The sequence below is a fragment of the Carcharhinus amblyrhynchos genome, chromosome 1 (genome assembly GCF_965287045.1).
Source record: "Carcharhinus amblyrhynchos chromosome 1, sCarAmb.v2.hapA, whole genome shotgun sequence".
In the NCBI taxonomy this organism is placed as follows: Eukaryota; Metazoa; Chordata; class Chondrichthyes; order Carcharhiniformes; family Carcharhinidae; genus Carcharhinus; species Carcharhinus amblyrhynchos.
The window spans coordinates 28,603,196-28,625,688 of NC_137324.1; the positions used below are offsets into that span (position 1 = coordinate 28,603,196).

Consider the following 22,493-nt stretch of genomic DNA (forward strand, 5'->3'; position numbering starts at 1 on the left):
AAAAAAGTAGGATGTGCTGCATCCAGCAGGAGACCTGCTGGGAATGGACCACTGAAATGACAAAAAGGCCATTTTTGTCAACGCAGTGCTTCGGTTGTATTTGCGCTTCGGGTATTGAGTGGAATTAACAAAACTGTTTTGTGTTTGATGCAAATTGTTAATCCCTCATGATAAAGATAATGGGAGGAACAGATTAAACGAAAAAAAAACTTTTTAATGCTACAGAGTCGATCTGTAAGTTCGAAAAGTTTTAATGACATGGTCTTTGGAAAATATTAAAATAGTTTCATGTTCGTTTACTCTTTTGCTTTGGTGCAACTTGGAATTGATTTTATGATTAAAACATTTTCTGATCTCGTAAGAATCAAGGAGTTAAATCGTTCATTGATCTGCTTACTATGCAATGTTCAGAATGGTGCACATATCTGGTCCACATTAGTCATCTGAACGGTTGACACACGAAATGAATGAAAAAGTACTTCTGAATGGGTTGAAAATTCAGCATGATGTCATCATGTTTTGATGAGCTAAAAACACATTGGGATTGCCCTATTTTTATGATAATATGCCTAAATATTGATTGCTAATGTAATTGTGTGCTGTGGCTCTTCAGTGAGCACTGTTAGATTACATTTAAAAATAGAATATTTTGATTTAATTTATTCATCAAAGCTTTTGAAACAATGCTTCTGCTAATTTGAGATACATTGATCTGCATCTTTTCATTTAGGTTTGTTGCTTTATTTTCTGGACTTGGGTTTGAAATTAATACATTGAACTCACTTCAAAAGTTGGCTCCCTTCAAAAGTGGCGTATTGCACAATAATGTCATATTTGAATCACACGTGGAACAGATTTTAAATGTGGCAATAGCTACTTAAGCTATACCTTAAAAATCAGAAGTTAGTATGCGTCATTGACTTTTTGTTTTAAATTGGCTTTGAGAATGTGTTCTCAAAGCTAACAGGTGGAACTTTTAGTTTTACTTTTGCAGAATATAATAACTTTCCTCAAACTCAAGAATCCAGCTGCAGTAAATTGTGTGGTAGTATACTAATAGCAATTTTCATGATTTGGCCATCTGTTACAAATTGATAATAAGTTTGAAGCTTTTAGAACACCAAACATTTATTGAAAATTAAAGTCCGAAATGGGGCTTAGATAATTGACGGGATGTTTATTAGTGGAGTGTTTCTGAGGTAAGTGCACAGCAATACAATTTTGAGAACTGTCCTGGTCATTATGTAATAAAATTTTATTTACTTCTTGGCTCTTTAACTTTTCCCATTTGATATTTTTTCTCAATTTTCTCTTCGTATGGCGGTAGGTGAAATATGGTATTAAACCGTCTGATGGCTGACTAAGTTTTTTTGACCCTCTGTCAGTTGTCCATTCAACCTAGGAAATAAATTGCCTCTGCCATCTGTATCCTTCTTTTGATATTGGAATTTCACAGTCTGGGAAATTATCAAACTAAGGATATTTTATTTTGATGTAACACTATCTAAAATGTTGTAGAAACTTGTAATGTGTTTCAGAGTCTTGAGCATGTAATCTAGGCTATCTTTTGGTTGATTCTTAAAACAAGCTCCTTCTTACTTCTCCGATCCAATGAATGATTCCATAACATTATTTTGAAGAAGAACAGGTGTTTTCCCTGGTGTTCTGCTTAATATTTATATCCCTCAGCCAGAATTACCTATTCATTACGTTGCTGTTTGTGAAACCTTGCTGTGGGCACCCTTGTGACACAGAAACACAGCAGCCACAGAGATTAGACTTTTAAAGGGTCCTTCATGATTTAAAGCATTTTGGGACACCAAGATGGTGACCACTTGACTTTGGGTAACCTGATCACTAATATTGTGCCTTGGTAGTACAATACAGATTCACAAATCATTTACTGTCACATGGTAAGTTTCAAGTCTGAGCCATTTTGTTATGCGAGGTGCTAAATGAAGCCCAAGTACCTTGTCACAGGAAAAGGCTATTACCTCTCACTTCCCCTGGTGGGTAGTATAGAAGCTGACTTGGTAGCCGTTGCACAAGAAGATCTAAAAAGTGGACAGCAGAAATCACAAAATAAAAGCATTTGTTCTTAGGATCAGCTTTTGATTTCCACAAGAGACTTTGAGACGGGATGTAATAAAGTTATAATTAACAGCCTCGGCACTTTCCTTTTGGGGGAAGAAAACTTTTGGCTAAAGAAAGTTTAATTTTCTGTCACCTCTGAAAATGTCACATCCTGAATTCCTTGGATGGCCTGTGATACTTCTCCTAAGTGACTGTTTGCAATGTCAGGTTATTTCATGCGGCAGATTCCATGCCTAAGACTGATCCTACCTTCATCTTCTGCCCACATGTGCCCTTTAGTAACTAATTGAGAGTCTGAATCTGAGTGTTTTTTATTGTTTTGATAACCAAGAGACAATGTAGCCAATCCAATGTCGAAAGCCATTTTTCAATTGATATCAATTAAGTGTGATTTTTTTAAAATCATAATTTGTTTTAGTCAATGCTATGAATTATTCACAGCCATTAAGGAGCCCAATGTTTTTTTTCTACCTCTAAAATTTAGACATTGCTTAATGAACACACACACTTGCTTTCACAAATTAAAGCATCTATTTTCTATTTGTTACTTAGCATAAGTTCTCGCCAAAGTGTGGCGTGCAAGTATTCATCTGATTCTTAATGGTTATCAGCAGGCAATTTTGTTGTCATAGCATCACAGCTTTCCTTCACTTGCGATCACATACAGTTTTTAACTGGAGATTGTGTGGCGATCAGGAGTTGGAACTCAAACTGATTTAAAATCCTGCTTGGTCGAAGCTTGTTGAAGCCATTTTAACACTTCAATTACATTCCTAACGAGATCAATTCATGTTCTATAGTGTAGAAGCCAACTTGACACTTTGCTACACTGTAAATATCAGATAATGTGTTTGTTCATTGAGTGATAGGAATTGCTAGTCCACAGCTTTTTGTACGTTGTGTATAGTTTTAGATATGAGTAGATATTTTAATTAACAATCCTGAAGTATCCAGTGTCACATTGAACAGAAGACTGGATAGGTTTCAGTAAATGTATACCCGTTGACTGAAATGCCACAGGATGATACGAAACTTGGAAACATTGTGAACATAGAACAGTACAGGCCCTTCGGCCCTCGATGTTGTTCCGAGCTATGACCAAACCCAAGATCAAGCTATCCCACTCCCTATTGTTCTGGTGTGCTCCATGTGCCTATCCAATAACTGCTTGCAAGTTCCTAAAGTGTCCGACTCCACTATCCCAGCAGGCAGTGCATTCCACACCCCAACCACTCTGAGTAAAGAATCTACCTTGGACATCCCTCCTATATCTCCCACCATGAACCTTATAGTTATGTCCCCTAGTAACAGCTACATCCAGCGGAACATTGGTGGTGGAGGGATTGAGTGTTTGTGGAAGGGGTAGCAGTCAAGCAGGCTGCTCTGTCCTGGATGGTGTCAAACTACTTAGTGTTGTTGGAGTTGCACTCATCAGGTGAGTTTTTAAAATTTATTTATTAGTGTCACAAGTAAGCTGCAATTAACATTGCAGTGAAGTTGCTGTGAAAATCCCCCAGTCGCCACACTCCAGCAGTTGTTCGGATACGCAGGGAGAATTTAGCATGGTTGACACACCTACCCAGCGCATCTTCCAGACTGTGGGAAGAAACCGAAGAAAAGCTGTGCAGGCACGGGGAGAACATGCAGACTCCACAGTCAGTGACCCAAGTTGGGAATTAAACTTAGCTTCCTGGTGCTGTGAGGCAGCAGTGCTAAACACAGTGCCACAGTGTCGCCCTGGCAAGTATTCCATCCACTCCTGACTTGTCTTGTAGGTGGTGGACAGGTTTTTGGGTGTCACGAGGTGAATTGCTCGCCATAGGATTCCTAGCCTGTGACCTGCTCTGGTAGCCACAATATTTACGTGGCTCGTCCTGGTTAGTGATAACCCCCAGGAATCAGTGTAGGTGGTTCCATTGAATGTCACGGGACAAATGGTTCCAGAGATTTGTAGATTCAGTTGTGAAGATAGATTACAGCAGTTAGGGCTTTTTTTTTGGAGAAAAGACTGAGAGCAGATTTGATAGAGGCATTCAAAACCATAAGGGGTATGGAGAGAATAGGTAGGAAGAAACTGTTCCGTTTGTGCAAAGACCAAGAATGAGATGGCACGCATTTTAAATAATTGACAAAAGAAGCAAAAGCAATCGCAGAAAAAACTTTTTCCACATGTCTAGTGGTTAAAGGTCAAGAACATTACCTGAGAATGTGATGGAGATGGGTTTAATCAAGGCATTCAAAAGGGACCAAGATTCTTATCTGAAAAAAAGAATAGTATGTGAACTGCTTATTTGGACATGATGAACCAAATAGCTTCCTTCCACACGGTACCAGTTCTGTGATTCTCTAAGAAGTCGTACAGCCGTACCTAACTAGAGCAGTTTATTCATGTATTAAGTGAGAGACTTACAATGCTTACAAAGTAGTGAGCTTGAAGATTGGGAAGACTCTAAAAATCAATAAAAGATGACCAAGAAATTGATAGAGTGAGAAAACAGAACAGTGTCAACCAGCAGAAATGTAAAAATACCAGTTTCTATAAGAAAGTAAAAAGGAATAAACTTTTGAATGTAAATATGGGTCCCTTAGTAACAGACAAGAGAAAGTGTGGTGGGAAGAAGGAAATTGTGAGAATAAGGAAATTGAGGGATGGCAAGTAAATGTTTCTATGTCTTTATTGTAGAAGACACAAAACACTGGGGGTTGTGAGGGACTAAGAGTCCAATGAGAGTGAGGAGCTGAATGTAATTAACAAAATGAAAAGTTAGCTAAAAGAAGCCAACAAATTCCCTGGATCTGATTGCATGGACCTGAGGGTTTTGAAGAGTTGACAGTAGAGGATGCATTCGTTGTCGGATGCATTGGTCTTCCAGAATTCTGTAGATTCTAGAGTAGTCTCTGATTATAAATGCAAAGTATAACCCTATTGTTCAAGAAGAAGACAAGAGAAAAGAGTGACATCAATAGGAGGAAAAATGCTTGAATTTATTAAATGTATGTTAAAAGGGTATTTGAGAAATTGATTAGGCAGAGGTAACAGTTTTTATGAAAAGGAAATCATTTTTGACGATCATTTAGATTTTTGAAGATAAAGTTGGCAAGATAAATAAGGGAGAACCAGTGGATGTTGCAAATTTGGATTTTCAGAAGGTATATGCCAAGATAACGTGAAACATTACACAAGCTGAGGGCTTATGGAATGGACAGTTTATTAGCATGAATTGAAATGCTAATGGAAATAAACTGGTCATTTTTGTAATGACTGGGTCTAACCAAATGAATGCATTCATTGCCTGGGCCTTTGCAATTTACGATCTGTATCAGTGACTTAAATGAGGGAAACGGTGGGTTGAGTTCACTGACGAAACAAAGCTAGATGGGGAAGTAAACTATAGTGAATAGGAGGAAAAGAGTTGCATTGGCGTAAGGTGGCAGATTGTGTATAATTTAGGAAAGCATGCAGATGTCTTCTTGTTAAGAATGAAAAGCTCAAAATATTTTTAGAACATGAGAGATTCATAAATATCTGTACATGGAAGGATTTGGAAGTCTCTTTATTCAAATGACAGCAAGTTAATATGCTGGTGTAGCAAACAATTTTAAATTATTTTGCCATTTTTCCAAAGGGAGTTAGAGTACTGTGTAGAGTTTTGATTTTACCCAAGAGACAATGTCTTCGAGACGGTGCAATAAAGTTTCATTGTTTGCTGGGATGAGGGGAAGATCCTTGAAGAAGAGATTAAACAAAATGAGCCTTGATGGTCTCACTGAAAAATCTTCAGATAAAATGTTTTGAGGGCTTGAAAGAATAAATGCTGAGAGCTGATTTTCCCCTATCTCGATAGTTCAGAGTTACCCTCAGAAAAGAGAGTCAGCCATTTAGGACTGAAATGAAGGATTTCTTCACTTGATCAATTATGAATTTTTGAGGAGGATTTTTGATTGCTTAGTCAATTGGTATATTCAAGACACTCGCGTGTGATACATTTTTGGACAATAAGGAAGTGGAAGGAAAGAATAATAGGTCAAGAAAGTGGAATTGAGGTCGAGCATCAGTCATTATCCAATTGAATGGCAGATCAGGCTCAAGGGGTCGTAAAACTTGCTTTGATTTCTTGTAATTCTGAATATTTTGGTTGTGTAACACTTCCAAATGTTTGTCAACTGCAATTTTTCTTCATTACAGAAATACATTTTATAATCAGTTTTTCTCTCTTTTGCCCATCTAAAGCTCTTTGATACTGCTAACGTCTGTACAACATGGCTCAACCCTACCGACTTTCACAGAGTGTAATGGGGAGTTCCCGGCCACTGACACATGAGTTGATCAATCCCATAACTATGAAACAGGTTCCTGAGATCCTCAGTATTACTAATAAGAAGAGTCAAAATGGTGAAGTGACTTCTGAGCACACAATACTGACTGACAAAGCTGTCACGCCGTTATCAGCTGCTCTTCAGGATAGTGTAATACATCGATTAAATGGACATGATACAGCTTCTGCTTACAGATCGTCAGACAAATTAAAGGATTTAACTTCTCTTGTGTTAAATGGAGATTCTGGTGCACCAGATGTAATTGAAGAATCGCCATCCCAGCATGCATCTTCTCCAAACGAATGCTCCACAGAAAACAGAGGGAACAAAACACCACCCCGAACAACACCTAAAAAGAGTGGTTCACCCGAGATTAAGTTGAGGATTACTAAAACTTACTTGAATGGAAAGCCACTGTTTGAATCTTCACTTTGTGGAGATCTACAGATAGGTGACCCTGAGTCTGCTCAGCAGGAAGAAGAAAAGGAGGAAGATAAAGAGAAAAATCGAGAGAAAAGAAAAAGGAAGAGAAGTGTGAAATATGATGCGCTCCTTGAACAAAGTCTGGCTCAAGTGGCACTAGTATCCAAGACATCTGGTTCTCCTGAGGAACATGAAAAGGTGAGTGTGGATATTCATAGCCTTTTGTGAACAGGCTTATAGCCAAATTATTGCTGGTTACCTTTTTGTAGCTGAAATGTGATGTGAATTAAGCAAAAACTTGACACTTTTCGATATCGAATGTTTGATTAGTGATTCCTGAAAAGGGTGAACTTCTGCAACATGTGTTTGCATCAAAAGATTAATTAAGCTTAACTTAAAATTATATTTGTACGGCTCTACTCAGGATATCATTTGCATAATCATTTCTTTTATAAATTAAGTTTAAATTACAGGTTAGTTACTTGAATTAATTGGCTGGTGTACCATATCCACCAGCAATATGAAGGCTGTCTTCTTAAAGCTCAATCAAATGGCTGCAGTACCATGCTTGAAATATCATCGTAACTGTAACTATCAAGCTTCTTAATTGAACCAAAGACTGACAGCCCTTGTTCACATTTTTGGAAACCTCTTTCAGCCATTTTTGAGGTTCAGTGTAATCCAAAATGACTGTTGCCATGGCTACAACTTATTTTATTGATACATCATTTAAGTACAAAGACTATAGCCCTAAAACTTCACGTCATGAAACCCTCTCATGACAGTTCCTTTTGCTATTCCTTCAGGGTCTTTCAGATATCTTGATAGCCAGATTGCTTTTTCAGTTTCAGAAAAAAATCTACTCCATCTCTTTGTAATTTTAAATATTCTCACAGAAGTATTGAAAAATTGCATGGATATACCAGGATAGGCTTTCTGGTGGTTCATTAAAATTTTAAAACAATTATGAATGCTGCATCTTGCCCCTGATCTGAGCATTTTCATCATTTTCTGTTTGTATTTGAGACATTTGGAATTTGGAGATTTATTCAAGCTCTGTAAATATATTTAACTACTTGAAATTCTAATCATCTGGTACACTGACCAATCTAGAATTTCTACTGCATGCTTAAATTGATTACTGATTGCTCTCTCTCTCACACACACAGGTGTTTTGAGTTATGTTCCAGGTGATTCTACATTTTTTGTTTTCTTGATGTTCCTGAAACGTGTTTGTTTTAAAGGACTGTACTCCTTACCGTGTAAGCAAGTTCCAATGTGAATTAAATCTGTTACTGATCTGGAGAAGGCCTGAACTCTTGTTAAAGGCATGAAAAGTACTCCTACCTGTACTGATAAAATGCTGGGGAATGGCATTTGATGTGGGTGCTTTCCCTTCGATAACACCCTACATTCTGAGTTTTAAATATATAACTGTATTTGATTATGTTCTAAGCAAGCAATTTCTATTTATTGAAGATTTGACGCTAGTCTACAGGTTTTGCAGAAAACTAAAGTTAGGAAGACTTTAACTGCCTCAATTGACTGCCTTAATAGCCTTTTATGGGAGAGAGTGTTCCAGATTTTTGCAGCTAATAGTGTGAAGAAGTGCTTCACTCCGGAATGGCCTGATTCTAACAATGATTATAAAATGAGACCCAAGACTGCTGGGGAAATATGTCATGAAACATTTTGTAATCTTTGAGTAGAAGATGCTTTGAGTGTGGGCTAGTTACAGTCTGACAAGGGTGAAAGCTAAGGGAATCAAAGCCTGGCTGATAGGGGGGGAGATAGAGAATATGATGGGCCGAAGGGCCTGTTTCCCGTGCTGGATGAAATAAAGAGGAGTATGCTATGTTGGGTCAATTCTTCAAGTGAGAAAGTGGTCAAATACTATATGTTGAGGGGGGTGACAAAGAGGGAAATAAGAAGCAAAGAGAGAATATGAAAATGGAATGGCAATCAACATAAAACGGGTCGCAAAAACCTTCTGCCATCATGTAAATAGTAAGAGGTGGAGTGAATCCTATGAGTGACAAAGAGGGTGATGTATGCTTAGAGGCTTAATGCTAGAATACAAATATGAAGCGTATGATGCCCTTATTCAAGAAAGGTTGCCAGAGCAATCCTAGCAACAACAGGTCAACGAATTTAACATCAGTGGTGAGCAAGGTTATAGAAACACTCCTGATTGAATATGTTGATTAAGAAAAACAAGGTTAACAAAGGAAATGCTATGGACATTGTCAAATGCTTTCTTAAAATTCACGTAGACAAAATACCACACAAGCCTGGTTAAGCCTGCTTGCAGAATAGGAGGGGCTTAGATTTCTGAAAATGGCTAAAGGATAGAAAAAAGCAAGATCCTGGAAGGTCAGCGATAGGACCACTGCTTTTTTTGAGAGAGAGAGAACTATACAAATGACTTGGATATTCGGTTTATGAAGTAAAATTTGAAAATGATACCAAATTTGGAGGAGTGGCACACGTTGAGGATAACAATTGTCAACTGGACAAAGGCTAATAGAATAGCCTTCGATAAATACCAAATGAAATTTAACGCAGAGACTTGTAAGCTGCGTTTTGACAGAAGGCGATAAGGAAATTATACTTACGGCACCAAAAGCATGCAGGGACAGAGGGACCTGGGGATTCAAGTGCATTTGGCAGGACATATTGAGGGAGTGGTTAACAAACATATAGTACCTCGTATTAGAGGTATTGAGAAGTAGACAAGAAAAATATTCTCGTTAATAAATGGTGACTGGACAAGGGGACCCCCTGTTTAAGGTTTTGGGTGAGAGATACAGGGCTGGAGGGGATAACATTTTTTAGACATGAGTAGCAATGACTTGGAACTTGCTGAGCCTGTAGGTTGTGGAACCACAGACTGTGAATGATTTGAACAGGAAATTGGATGGGCACTTGAAGGAAATAAACTTGCAGGGCTATGGAAATAATAGTTACAGCACAGGGTGGGAATTGGGACTCGAGCATAGGGAGCTGGCGTGGATCTGATCAGCTGAATGGCTCCCTTTTTTGCTGTAAATGAGTTTCCCCCTCATTCCGGATTCAACCACTAGAGGAAATAAGTTTTCTCTCAATCTATCCTATTAAGTACTTTTGTAATCTTGAAAACTTCAATGAAATCAACCATCTGCTTTAAGTGCAATATGATTCTGTGAATCTGCACTATAATAATAAAATCCTTTTGAGTTGCAGTGCCCAGAATGGAACACAATATTCCTGATTGGCTCTGATGCGTCTTTAAATAGCAGAAGGCTTCTTAGCTTTTGTTGTACACCCCCCTTGGAGTATAGGTTACTAAACTACTAGCATTATTGTATTTGTCCATTAGTCTTTAGTGATTGTTGAACTAAAAGTCCTCACACTTTTAGTTTGAATTTTAGTTTTGCCCACTCGATCTGTCTACATTGTTCCATCTGCATCACTGCTTGACTGCTGTGTCTGCTGGCTATTGTCATCTGCAAGTTCATCTAATCCAAGTTATCGTGGGCCGAAGGGCCTGTTCTGCGCTGTAATGTTCTAAGTTGTTGATCAATATGGTGAAAAGCTGAGAGCCTTAGTACAAATCTCTGGGGACAGCACTTGTCACCTTCTGTCAATCAGAATACATATTCTTTATGGCGAGACATTTAACAGATGAAACAAAATGCACAGAACTGCAATTGATGCTTTCTCGTTGGGAGGGTAAGGAGAGGCAATATTAGCTAAATGGTACAATCTTAAAGTGGATGCAGAAAAAGAGACCTGTATGTTCACTAATTCTTCAAGGTGAGTTACTAAGTTGAAAAATCTAAACAGCATATGGGTTGCTTCACTTTATTGGTATGGAAACGGAATGAAAGCCAGGAAGTTATGCTAAATTTTCACAAAGCGCTGGTTAGACCTCAGCTAGAGCATTGTGTTTATTCAGGACTCCATGGTTTAGGAACATTGTCAAGCCTTTAAAGTAGCTGCATAGGAAACTTACTGAAACAGTACTAATGATGAGAGACTAATGTGGAAAGATTAACTAAGCTGGGAGTGGAGAAGATGAGGAATAGATTTGATGGATGTCTTCAAAATAATGAACAATTTTTGGTAAATAAGGAGAAACTGTTTCCAGGACAGCAGAGTTGGTAGAATTATAGGGATAGGCAATAGAACCAGAATATTTCTCTTTTAATGCATTGAATTATGATGATCTGGAGCCCACTACTTCATAGTGAAAGCAGATTCAATAATAATTTTTAAAAGAGAGGGAATAATTACTTGAAAAAAGAAGGGAAAAAAATCCTCCAGGGAGAAGAGCAGTGCAATAGAACTGGTTGTGTAACTCAACAAAGCCAGCATTGACACTATGGGCTGAATGGTTGCCTTCTAGTGTATCATTTTACTGTTTCCTACCTCAACTATTTTCTAATCTGTACTGCAAGATTGTTTTCAAATAAAAGGATGTTTATTTCTTTCCAATAATTGCTTCTGGAATTGTATCAAATACTTTTTCAAGAGCCATATAATTATAACCAGCAATGTCAAATGCACAATCTTCATGACCTCCTCAGTTTGACTAATAATCTCAAACTTGGGAGGTTGTGATTTTTTTTCTCATTGCAGAGTATTTTTAGTGTCTTTTCTCTCTCATCCCCAGTTGAACTGAGTTTTAATAGATGTTTAGCATTCACTTAAAGCACAATTGAACTTTAATATAAACAGAAATTATCAAAGTACTCAGAACTAGCATTCAAGAGAAACAAAATTAACTAGTATTTTGCTTTTGTACTGTACATGAATATATTTTACATAATCGTTTCACAATTCATAGCCTCTCTACAGTGCTTAAGGAGGCCAATCGGCTGCCAAACCCACACCGATGACAATCCCACCGTATCCCATAACCCCAGCTTAAACACAGATAAATCCAGCTTGGTTGTGTTGACAGTACTTTTGAATCAGCCTTTGAATCAGCAGAATATGGGGTCAGGATGTTAAAGCACCATAGAATACTGATGAAATGCAGCATTGTTGGAGGTGCAGTCTTTCAGATAAGACATTCTATTTTGGGGTATTCTGGAATTTCAGGAGATTGTAGTGAAAAGAATCAAAATATCATGGCATATCAAAGAAGGATAAGGCAAGTCTGTTTTGACCAAACATTTGTGTTTGGACCAACATCACAAAATATTACAAGTTATTCATCTTATTTGTTGTTGTGGAATTATTTCTGGTGCAAAAAATGTTTGCTTATATCGCAATACTGATTATAAAGCATTAAAAACACAGCTCAGTATCGTGGCAATCTGTGGAGTTTACCTTGCACATTGCTATGTTGGACAAGCCATCATTATATTGAACCTTCCTGAACTGGATTGGGTGCAGAGCAGAATGCTTCTTGCTGCAACTTGTTTCATTGAAGCCCTGTTTGTTTTTGTTTGTTTTTTTTTGTTTGCTTCCAAGTGTAAAACTTGGCTCAGTGGTGATATTTTCCTGAGTAGGATGTGATTTTAAACATAACCTGACATTTTATTTCAGCACTGAGGGAATGCTACGGAGTATAATGTGCTACCTTTCAGATGAGCTTTTAAAATTCTTTCTGCCAGTTCAATTAAATGTACAAATTCTCCGAGCTTTACATTCCTCCAACATTGGCCTCTTGCTCACCTTTCAGCTTATGTCCCACTATTAGTGGCCCTGCCTTCAGCTCCTTTAATTTTGGCTCTGGGCACCCTCGGTTTCGATTGCTTCCACCGTTGCTGGCCATGCCTTCAGGTGCCAAAGCCCATAGGTGTGGAATCTCCTCCCTAAGCTCCTCCATCCATTTCTCTTCCTTTTAAACCACTCTTAAAACCTGCCTCCTGGTCCAAGCTTTTAGTTATGGTCTAATGTCTTCTTCCAAATTAGGCCAAAACTAAGCGTGTTTTCGCTCCTGTGAATGACATTGGAATTTTTAAAATTATATTTAAGGTGCTACATAAATGAAAATTGTCAGTTCAAACCTTGATAGTTAATACACATTCCACAGACTCTGTATCTGCACAGCCAAACTTCTCCAGGACTTGATTAAATATGCTATTAAGGCTCCATCTTAAAATCTGATGATCAAGAATTGGGATAAAACTATGTAAATGGAGGTTGCAGTGTAGTTTTCACAATGACTTGTTTTTTTCCCCTTTCCCCACTTTGTTTCTTTGTTCAGTATCAAATGCAGTGGCTTTATGACAGAATCTCTAACCAGATACTATCTCTCTTGAATTAAGAACATTAGGGGTTCCTTTCAGAATTACAAGGTGACTAACGACACTTCATTACAGAACTCGCTCTCATTTAGGGTATTTCAGAGGAAATGTTTAATGTATTGATGTTTCCATTCTTTTCATCACCTTTTGAATTTTAACAAATGCTTACCGTTTGATTTATTTCAACATGAACAAAGCAGCCATTTAATTAAATTGCTTTTCTTACAGATATTTTTCTGCACAAGATAACTTCTGCTTTTCATTATATTCCAGTTCATTTGTTGTCCTGCAGCAGTAACTGTCTCTGGAAAATAACATTTCTTCTTCCAGATATTAAACCATTGAGCTTGCAGTTGGAAACCTTGAAACTGCTCTCTGTGGTGCAAGTCATTTCTATTTCAAAATAATTCTGCTTGAATCTATATTGCATTCCCAAAGTCTACAATTATGTTGAGTTTCAAAAAATAATTGGATAAGCACTTGAGCAAAAGAAATGCATTGCAGGGCTACAGGGAAAGGGCAGGCGAATGGAACTAGCTGGTTTGCTCTTGCAGAGCGCTAACGCAAATGTGAATGGCAGAATGGACTCCTTCCGCTCTGCAAGTATTCAAAGAAGTTTTATTGTTACGTTGTCCTTTCTACCTGCATTCTTCATCCTCAAGGAATTTTTTTTTGTTGTAGTTCTACAGGCAGCATGCCTTGTGCTGCTTCAGCACAAATAATTACTTGGGTGAGCCTGGACGCCTAAATGTTGAGGGGCAAGCTCATCACCCACACACGCACAATTCCAGTAAGGGTCACTGGATATTGATCAGAAATGAGAATCTAAGCTTGATTTGGTCAGTTCTCTGGGACTTTGCATACAAAACACTGTAAGAAAAATCTTTATTTAGCAACTTGGATAACCCCAGTGGCTGTGAACTACTGGGAGGATGAAGTACTTTTGTAATGTGGGACATGCAGTAGGTATTGTGCACAAATGGCAGTGATGTAATAACCAAATAATTTGTTTTATGTTTTGAGGGATAATTTATTGCCGGGCAGAACTGCTTAGATTGTGTCTGTGGAGCTGAATGACCATGTTTTTGAACTGGTTGGAAATGGTGCAGAGAAGTTAAAATAAGACTTGAGTCTGGGCAGCAAATTGAAATCCATGATTTCCCAAACTTTAGTAGTTTTGATATGGTTAGTTTGAAGTTGCTTTTCTAATTTTAATTTTAATGGAATTACAGGTAAATTTAAATTGGAACGTGGAAAGTTTTTTAGTCTGTTACTCTATTTTAACACATAGTGAACATTTGGGAGAAATTTTTAAAGCTTTAGACTGCTTTTCAATCCACTTTATAATTGGTGAGAAATTAATGGAGAATCTTGTATTTGATGAATGACATAAAAATAAGAAGGAGATGCAGATCTTCCTCCAGCACAGTAAGTGTGAAATGCTGACTAACTTGGAGCTGTTCAGACCAGCTACAGATATTGAACGAGTGTATAGAAGTGGCTAGTGCTTCCTGCATCTCGCATGGCGATAGTTGACAGCTGAAAGAAGCAGGTGCTAGATTTATATTCTTTAAAAAATGACAGAAACATAGTTATATAGCATTTTACCTGAACATTTCAAGGCACTTTACAGGAATGTTGTAAAATAAGTATAACACTGAAAATATTACGTCAGATGACCAAAAGCTTAGTCAAAGAGGTATAATTGTAAGATTTGTTCTAAAGCAGAAAAGTAAGATTGGGGGGGCGCGCGCGCGCGCAGATCTATAGGGAAGAAATTCCAGAGCTTTGTGCCTAAGCAACTGAAAATGTTTTGAGGGTGCACAGGAGGCCATAATTAGAAGAATGCATATATCTGAGGGTTCTGGGGTTGGAGGAGAATGCAGAGATTGGGAGAGGCAAGGAATTTGAAAACAAGGATGAGAATTTTAAAATCGTGTTGCAAAAATCATTGCAGATCAGTAAGCACGGGAGTGATAGAAAATGGGACTTGCTGCGAGTTAGGACACAACAGCAATTTAGGTGAATTCAGATTTACAACAGGAAGAACGCAAGGTACCAGCCTGGAGTGCCTTGGTATTGCTGAGCCTGGAGGAAATTAAGCTTTCCAGTAGCAAAGCACCAGAAACAATGGGTGAAATTCAGTGTACGTTTAAAAAGATAGCCATTTGAATTGGAAAACAGAATCAGAATGGAAGGTCATTGACCTGTTTGCATTTATTATACAAACTTACCTGGAAGTGTTTCTTTAAGATTTTTAGTATACCTCGAATTACACAGAAATATTGAGTCAAATTCATAATGGTATTTTGAAGGTTTTTACTCCTTTTTTGTTTTTCTGTCCTAATTAAGAGGTTGAGTTAAAAATATACTGTCAGGCTACTGGCAGTACTTTACTGAAAATTAACATAAAAGATGCATGAGTTCTGCATGGGGAAATTTTTTCTGTGGGGGAACACATGGCACAGTAGCACAGTGGTTAGCACTGCTGCTTCATAGGTCCAGGGACCTGGGTTCAATTCCTGGCTCGGGTCACTGTCTGTGTGGAGTTTGCACGTTCTCCTCATGTCTGCGTGGCTTTCCTCTAGATACTCCGGTTTCCTCCCACAGTCCAAAGATGTGTGGGTTAGGTTGATTGGCCATGCTAAAATTGCCCCTTAGTGTCCTAAGATGCTTAGGTTAGAGGGATTAGTGGGTAATAATATGTAGGGATATGGGGATAGGGTCTGGGTGGGATTGTGGTCGGTGCAGACTCGTTCGGCCGAAGGGCCTCTTTCTGCACTGTAGGACTCTATGATCTGTGAATTAATGAGATCAGAAACTTAGTGATTGGGATTTATCTCGTTACCTTTGTCCAGTATATTGTTGCTGTAACACTCTATTAGTCAACTATCTAATTCCAAAGCACTTGAAGAAGTATGACAAACAAAATTTGATGCTGAGTCATGTGGGGAGATATTGTAGCAGATGCAACAAAAAGCTTGATCAGAGACGTAGGTTTTAAGGAGCATATTCGAGGAAGAAAGAGATCTGAAAAGTTTGGGATTGAAATCCAGAGTTAGAGCCTTGGCAGCTGGAAGGCATGGATAAAATTAGGATTGCACTGGGGATTGTGCATATCATTTTAAGGTTGTGGATCTGGAAGAGATTACAGAGATGGGGAGGAGTGAGGTCATGGAAGGAAGAATTTTGAGGATGAGAATTTTAAAATGGAGCTGTTGCTTAACAGGAATCATGATGGGTCAGTGTGCACGTGGGTGAGATGTGGTTTCAGTCTGGACTTTTTAATGATATGGAGGAGTGATGTTTCCTAACCCTAGTTTAAGGATGGCAATTGTATGTAAAATACTTGTGGCAGAGTATCCTTAACCTAGACTATTCTTTGGAAATAGCAAATATTGCCTCGCACATCTTGTGGCTTTGAAAATTTCCAGCCTTCAAAATAGTTTCTTTCCAAAACAAATAATATTATATGACAATTGAATAATAGAGAAGTGTTAATTTGCATCTCATTTAATTAAGGTGGTTATCGTATGATTGGTGACTTGTCTTATGGCACTGTTTTGTTAAATTGCTGTCTTGGTTACTTGAGAATCTTAGCCCACCAGTCTATATATCTGAAAAATCTCAGCAGGTCTGAGAGCATCTGTGGAGAGAGAATAGAGCCAGTGCTCCGAAGAGTCATTGACTCAACATTGGTTCTATTCTCTTTCCACAGCTGCTGTCAGACTGACTGCAATTTTTCCAGCATTTTTTGTTTTTGTTTTGGGTTCCAGCATCCACAGTATTTTGCTTTTAGTCTATATGGAGTGGCACAGTGGTTAGCACTGCTACCTCACGGTGCCTCACTGGCCTTGGGTCAGTGTGTCGAGTTTGCATATTCTCCCCATGTCTGCATGGATTTCCTTCGGGTGCTTTGGTTTTCTCCCACATTCCAAAGATGTGCGGGTCAGGTGGATAGGCCATAGTAAATTACCCTTTAGTGTCAGGGGACTAGCTAGGGTAAATGCATGGGGATATGGGGATAGGGCCTTTGTGGGATTGTGTTCAGTGCAGACTCTGGGCTGAATGGCCTCCTTCTGCATTATGAAATATGTACGTTTATAAAGGTGGTGACTTGTTCTGCTGTGCTGTGAAAATTATTTTTAATTTGATTCCATATCCTAAATGAGTTGAATAAATCCTAGTCTTATTGAAGTGAGCTGAAACATCTTTAACTTCGTAATTGCACATAAAACTTTTCTATGGTTTTTTTCCCTCAATTTATGCTGTGATTTCTGCATAATTGTTCTGACCAAGGCAGATATGAGAGTATATTAACAGGTTTCTACTTATTAACCTCATCAGTTATTAAAAGATCGTCATGGTAGTTTGGTTAACCATGTTTCTTTTTCTTCTCTTGTCTGATTGTTGATGCCTCACACCCACTTAATCTTGCACAGATCAAAGTTTGCATGCTAACTCAAACAGGATTGAAAGTTGAACAGTTTAAAGTTCTGATAATTAAAATATTTTATGGGACAAAATGAAGATTTCTTCATTTTAAAAATAAGATTTATTTATATACTTTTCATGACCAAAAGACGTCCCAAAGTGCCAGTTAAGAATTTGACCAACATAGATTGAAGAAAAGTCTCTGGGACTTTTTGATTGGTCTTGTTAGTTCCAAACAAAATGGCTGGGGGGATACAAATTGGTCATTTTCTATTTCATAATTCTCAGTCTCAGCTGGATACTTGTGTGGGACCTGCTCGAACACAAGTGAATTGTCCAGTGGTTCCCATAGTTCAATAATTTGACAGCATTTGAAGTCTAAATTGCTACACAATTTTCAGACATATGGGTCATATTTTCAATCTAAATGTGATATTCACTTGTGATGTCTGTGTCAATACCTTCCGGTTTTGCGAGTTAACTTCCTTAATGGTTAAAGGTACAGTCCAGCATGACCCTGAGCATCACAGTCCCAGATTCACTCTCTAGTCTGCTGAACTGGTTGAGTCAGTTGGTACAGCATTTGGAGCTTTACTGTTGACATGGGGAGGTCCCAGAGGATTGGGGAATAGCCAATGTTGCTCCTTTGTTTAAGGAGGATAACAAGAATAATCTAGATAATTACAGGCCGGTGAGCCTTACATCGGTGGTAAGCAAAATATTGGAGCCCATTCTTCGAGACAGGATTTATTCCCACTTGGAAATAAGTGGACGTATTAATGAAAGGCTACATGTTTTGTGAAGGGGAGGTTGTGTCTCACAAACTTGATCGAGTTTTTCAAGGAAGTAGCAAAGATGATTGAGGGTAGGACAGTGGATGTTGTCTACATGGACATAGTAAGGCCTTTGACAAGGTTCCTCATGGCAGATCGGTGCAGAAGGTGAATTCGCATGGGATCAGAGGTGTGCTAGCAAGGTGGATACAAAACTGACTCTGTCAAAGAAGAGAGAGGGTAGCAGTGGAAGGGTGCGTTTCTGAATGGAGGGCTGTGACAAGTGGTGTTCCTCTGGGATCAGTGTTGGGACCTTTGCTATTTGTAATATATATAAGTGATTTGGAGAAAAATGTAATGGATCGATTAGTAAGTTTGTAGACGACGCAAAGGTTGGCGGATTTGCGGATAACAATGAGGACCATCAGAGAATACAGCAGGACATAGATGAGTTGGAGACTTGGGCAGAGAGATGGCAGATGGAGTTTAATCCGGACAAGTGTGAGGTAATGCATTTTGGAAGGCCTGATACAGATAGGAAATATGCAGTAAATTGCAGAATCCTTAAGAGTACTCATAGGCAAAGGGATCTAGATGTACAGATACACAGGTTACTGAAAGTGGCAATGCAGGTGGAGAAGGAAGTCAAGAAGACGTATGGCATGCTTGCCTTCATCAGCCGGGGCATTGAGTTTAAAAATTGGTAAGTCATGTTGTAGCTTTATAGAACTTTAGGCCGCACTTGGAATATGGTGTTCAATTCTAGTTGCCATGCTACCAGAAGGATGTGGAGGCTTTGTAGAGGGTACAGAAAAGATTTACTAGGATGTTGCCTGGTATGGAAGGCATTGGCTATGAGGAGAAGTTGGAGAAACGTTGGAGCAACGGAGGTTGAGGGGAGAACTGGAAGAAGTCTACAAGATTGAGAGGAATGGAGAATGTGGATAGTCAGCTTTTTCCCAGGGTGGAAGAGTCAATTACTAGGGATTATAGCTTTAAGGTGCTAGGGACAAGATTTAAAGGAGATGTATGAAGCAGACTTTTTACACAGAGTAGTGGGTGCCTGGAACTTGTTGCCGGGGGAGGTAGTGGAAGAGGATACGGTAGTGACTTTTGAGGCACGCCTTGACAAGTACAGAGAAACATAAAAAAAAAACTACACCAACAGGCCCTTTGGCCCACATGTTGCGCCGATCATATCCCTACCTACGAGGCTATTGAAAATCTACAGCACAAACAGGCTAGTCATTGACATACATGAATAAAATTGGGAGTAGAGGATATGGTCCCTGGAACGGTAGGGGGTTTTAGTTAAGTCGGGCTGCATGATCATTGCAGGCTTAGAGGACCGAAGAGTCTGTTCATGTGCTGTAATTTTCTTAGTTTTTTTTATGTGGAATGGGATTTTACAGCCTCGTTCGTCCCTAAACCATAAAATCCCACCTGAGGTTAGTGGACTTTTTCACGGTCCACCCCTTGTCTGCTCCAATTCCCGTGGCAAATGGGATGATAAAATTCCGGCCATGTAGTCCAGGAAGGGGGGAATGAAACAAGGATTCTGTTCCTATTTTGGAGTCAGGTGACTTCTACTTGAAAATTACCATGAAGAAGTTGACAGTTCTCGCATAGAAAATCATGAGAGGGTTGACGGCACCTCAGGGATTATACCCCAACAAGAAGAGGGGAGAATGGAAAGGAGTGAAGGAGTTGAGATTTTGGCAGTTTTAGGGAAATATGCATACTGTGCGGGTGAGTTAATCTTGGCTCCATAATACATCTCTGCCCTGTCAGTTGTCTTAACTCCTGGTATTTGTATTTGGGCTGGATCGCCTTAGTTAAAATGGAGCTCAAGTGAAATTGGAAATTTACTGGATTCCTCACACTGAGGAGCAAACCTATTTTATGTCTGAGGAGCAAACCTAATTTAACCAGGATTGCCTATGGACATTTTTAGATTGAATAAAATTCCCAACTGTTCATTTCAATCACGCTAAACAGCAACAGAGTTGGAGTTATTTTTTGCAATGTTGGTCCTCCCTAATCACCTTAATGATGAGCATAATGTACCCCTTTGTACAGAGACATTAGAGTCAGAGTAACATTTCTGGTCATCTAAAAATTACTCAAATGGGAGCATGAGAGTTTGGCAGATTTAATCTTCACCCAAGTCAACGGTATTTTCTTTGATTATTCATCTTTCTACTCTTGGTGTACCCAGTTTTTCAGTTTGTAACTTTTCTGTCCTAAAGGCAGTAATTTGTGCTGGGGTACACTTTTTTTTTCTATTGAGGTGCTCCTACGTTTCCTCAAAAGTGTAACAACCCAGTTCCAGAGGATGAGAAAGTAGGATCCCGGACCTGTGTTCTGTTTGAACAGAGGGGAGTACAATAGGATGAGAGAGGAATTGGCAAATGTAGACTGGAGGTGCAGATTGGTCAGTAGGACTGCTGAGGGACAGTGGAGGATCTTTAAGGAGATCTTTCTTGGTGCTCAGCAGAAATTTGTTCCGATGGCAAAGAAGGATCATAGGAGAAGGGATAATCAGCCATGGTTAATGAAGGAAATAAAGGAGAGTATTAAATTAAAAGCTGATGCGTTTAGAGTGGCTAAAAGTAGTGGGCGAGTAGAGGATTGGGAGAGGTTTAAAAATCAACAAAGAATGACGAAGAAGTTGATAAAGAAAGGAAGGATAGACTATGAAGCTAAACTAGCGCTAAATATAAGAAAGGACAGTAAGAGTTTTTATAAATATATAAAAGAGGAGGAGGCTGGCTAGGGTGAATGTTGGACCCTTAGAGGATGAGAGGGGGGATTTGGTGGTGGGGGATGAGGAAATGGCTGAGGCCTTATATAAGTTTTTTGCTTTGGTCTTCACGGAGGAGGATGCAAATAGTTTGCCAGGTATTAAAGATAGAAGGATGGTAGGAGTTGAGGGCCTGAATGCGATCACTGTCACTGGAGAGGTAGTGCTGGACAGACTAGCGGGACTGATGGTGGACAAGTCCCCAGTACCGGATGGAATGCGTCCCAGGGTTCTGAAGGAAATGGCAGAGGTGATAGTGGATGCCTTAGTGATTATGTTCCAAATTTCACTGGATTCCAGGGAAGTGCCGGAAGATTGGAAAACGGCTAATGTTATGCCGCTGTTTAAAAAGGGTAGCAGGGAATTATAGGCCGGTTAGTTTAACGTCTGTTGTAGGAAAAATGCTTGAATCCGTCATCAAAGAAGAAATAGCGAGGCATCTTGAGAAGAATTGTTTGATAGAGCAGACACAGCACGGATTTATTAAGGGGAAGTCGTGTCTGACGAATTTATTGGAATTCTATGAGGATGTGTCTAGTGCGGTGGACGGAGGGGAACTGGTGGATGTGGTGTTTCTTGATTTTTTTTTCAGAAGGCGTTTGATAAGGTGCCGCACAAAAGGTTGTTACAGAAGGTTGGGGGCATGGAGTTGGGGGTAAGGTGTTAGCATGGATAGAGGATTGGCTGTCAAATAGGAGGCAGAGAATGAGTGTCAGTGGGTGCTATTCAGATTGGCGGTTGGTGACTAGTGGAGTGCCCCAGGGTTCGGTGCTGGGGCCTCAGCTATTTACCATTTGTATAGATGATCTGGAGGAGGGAGCTGAGTGTAGGGTGTCGAAATTTGCTGTTGACACAAAGATAAGTGGAAAAGCAAATTGTGCGGAGGGTGTAGAAAGTCTGCAGAGGGATCTGGATAGGCTGAGCGAGTGGGCGAGGACCTGGAAGATAGAGTACAATGTTGGCAAGTGTGAGGTTATCCACTTTGGCAGGAAAAATAGTAGGAGAGACTACTATTTAAAGGGCGAAAAGCTGCAGCATGCTACGGTGCAGAGGGACCTGGGGGTCCTTGTGCATGAGTCGCAAAAACCCAGCCTACAGGTGGTCAGGAAGGCAAATGGGATGCTGGCCTTCATAGCGAGGGGGATAGAATATAAAAGTAGGGAGGTCTTGCTGCAACTGTACAGGGCACTGGTGAGGCCGCAGCTGGAGTACTGTGTGCAGTTTTGGTTGCCACACTTGCGCAAGGATATTTTGGCCTTGGAGGGAGTGCAGAGGAGGTTCACCAGGCTGATAGCAGCGATGAGGGGGTTGAATTATGAAGAGAGGCTGAATAGACTGGGCTTGTGCTCGTTGGAGTTTAGAAGGATGAGGGGGGATCTTATTGAGAGGTATAAGATGATGAAGGGGATG

General features: G+C 39.4%; 1 protein-coding gene across 3 annotated transcripts in view; it reads left to right on the forward strand.

Moving 5' to 3' along the window:
• The window catches only part of nsd2 (nuclear receptor binding SET domain protein 2), a 127,512-nt gene that overhangs the window by 1,396 nt on the left and 103,623 nt on the right, over nucleotides 1-22,493 (forward strand). For all 3 annotated transcript variants that reach the window (XM_080202545.1, XM_080202733.1, XM_080202639.1), the window contains exon 2: nucleotides 6,326-7,032. In XM_080202545.1, coding sequence (XP_080058671.1) covers nucleotides 6,355-7,032 — 678 coding nt within the window. In that variant the 5' untranslated portion in view covers nucleotides 6,326-6,354. The remainder of the gene's footprint in view (nucleotides 1-6,325; nucleotides 7,033-22,493) is intronic.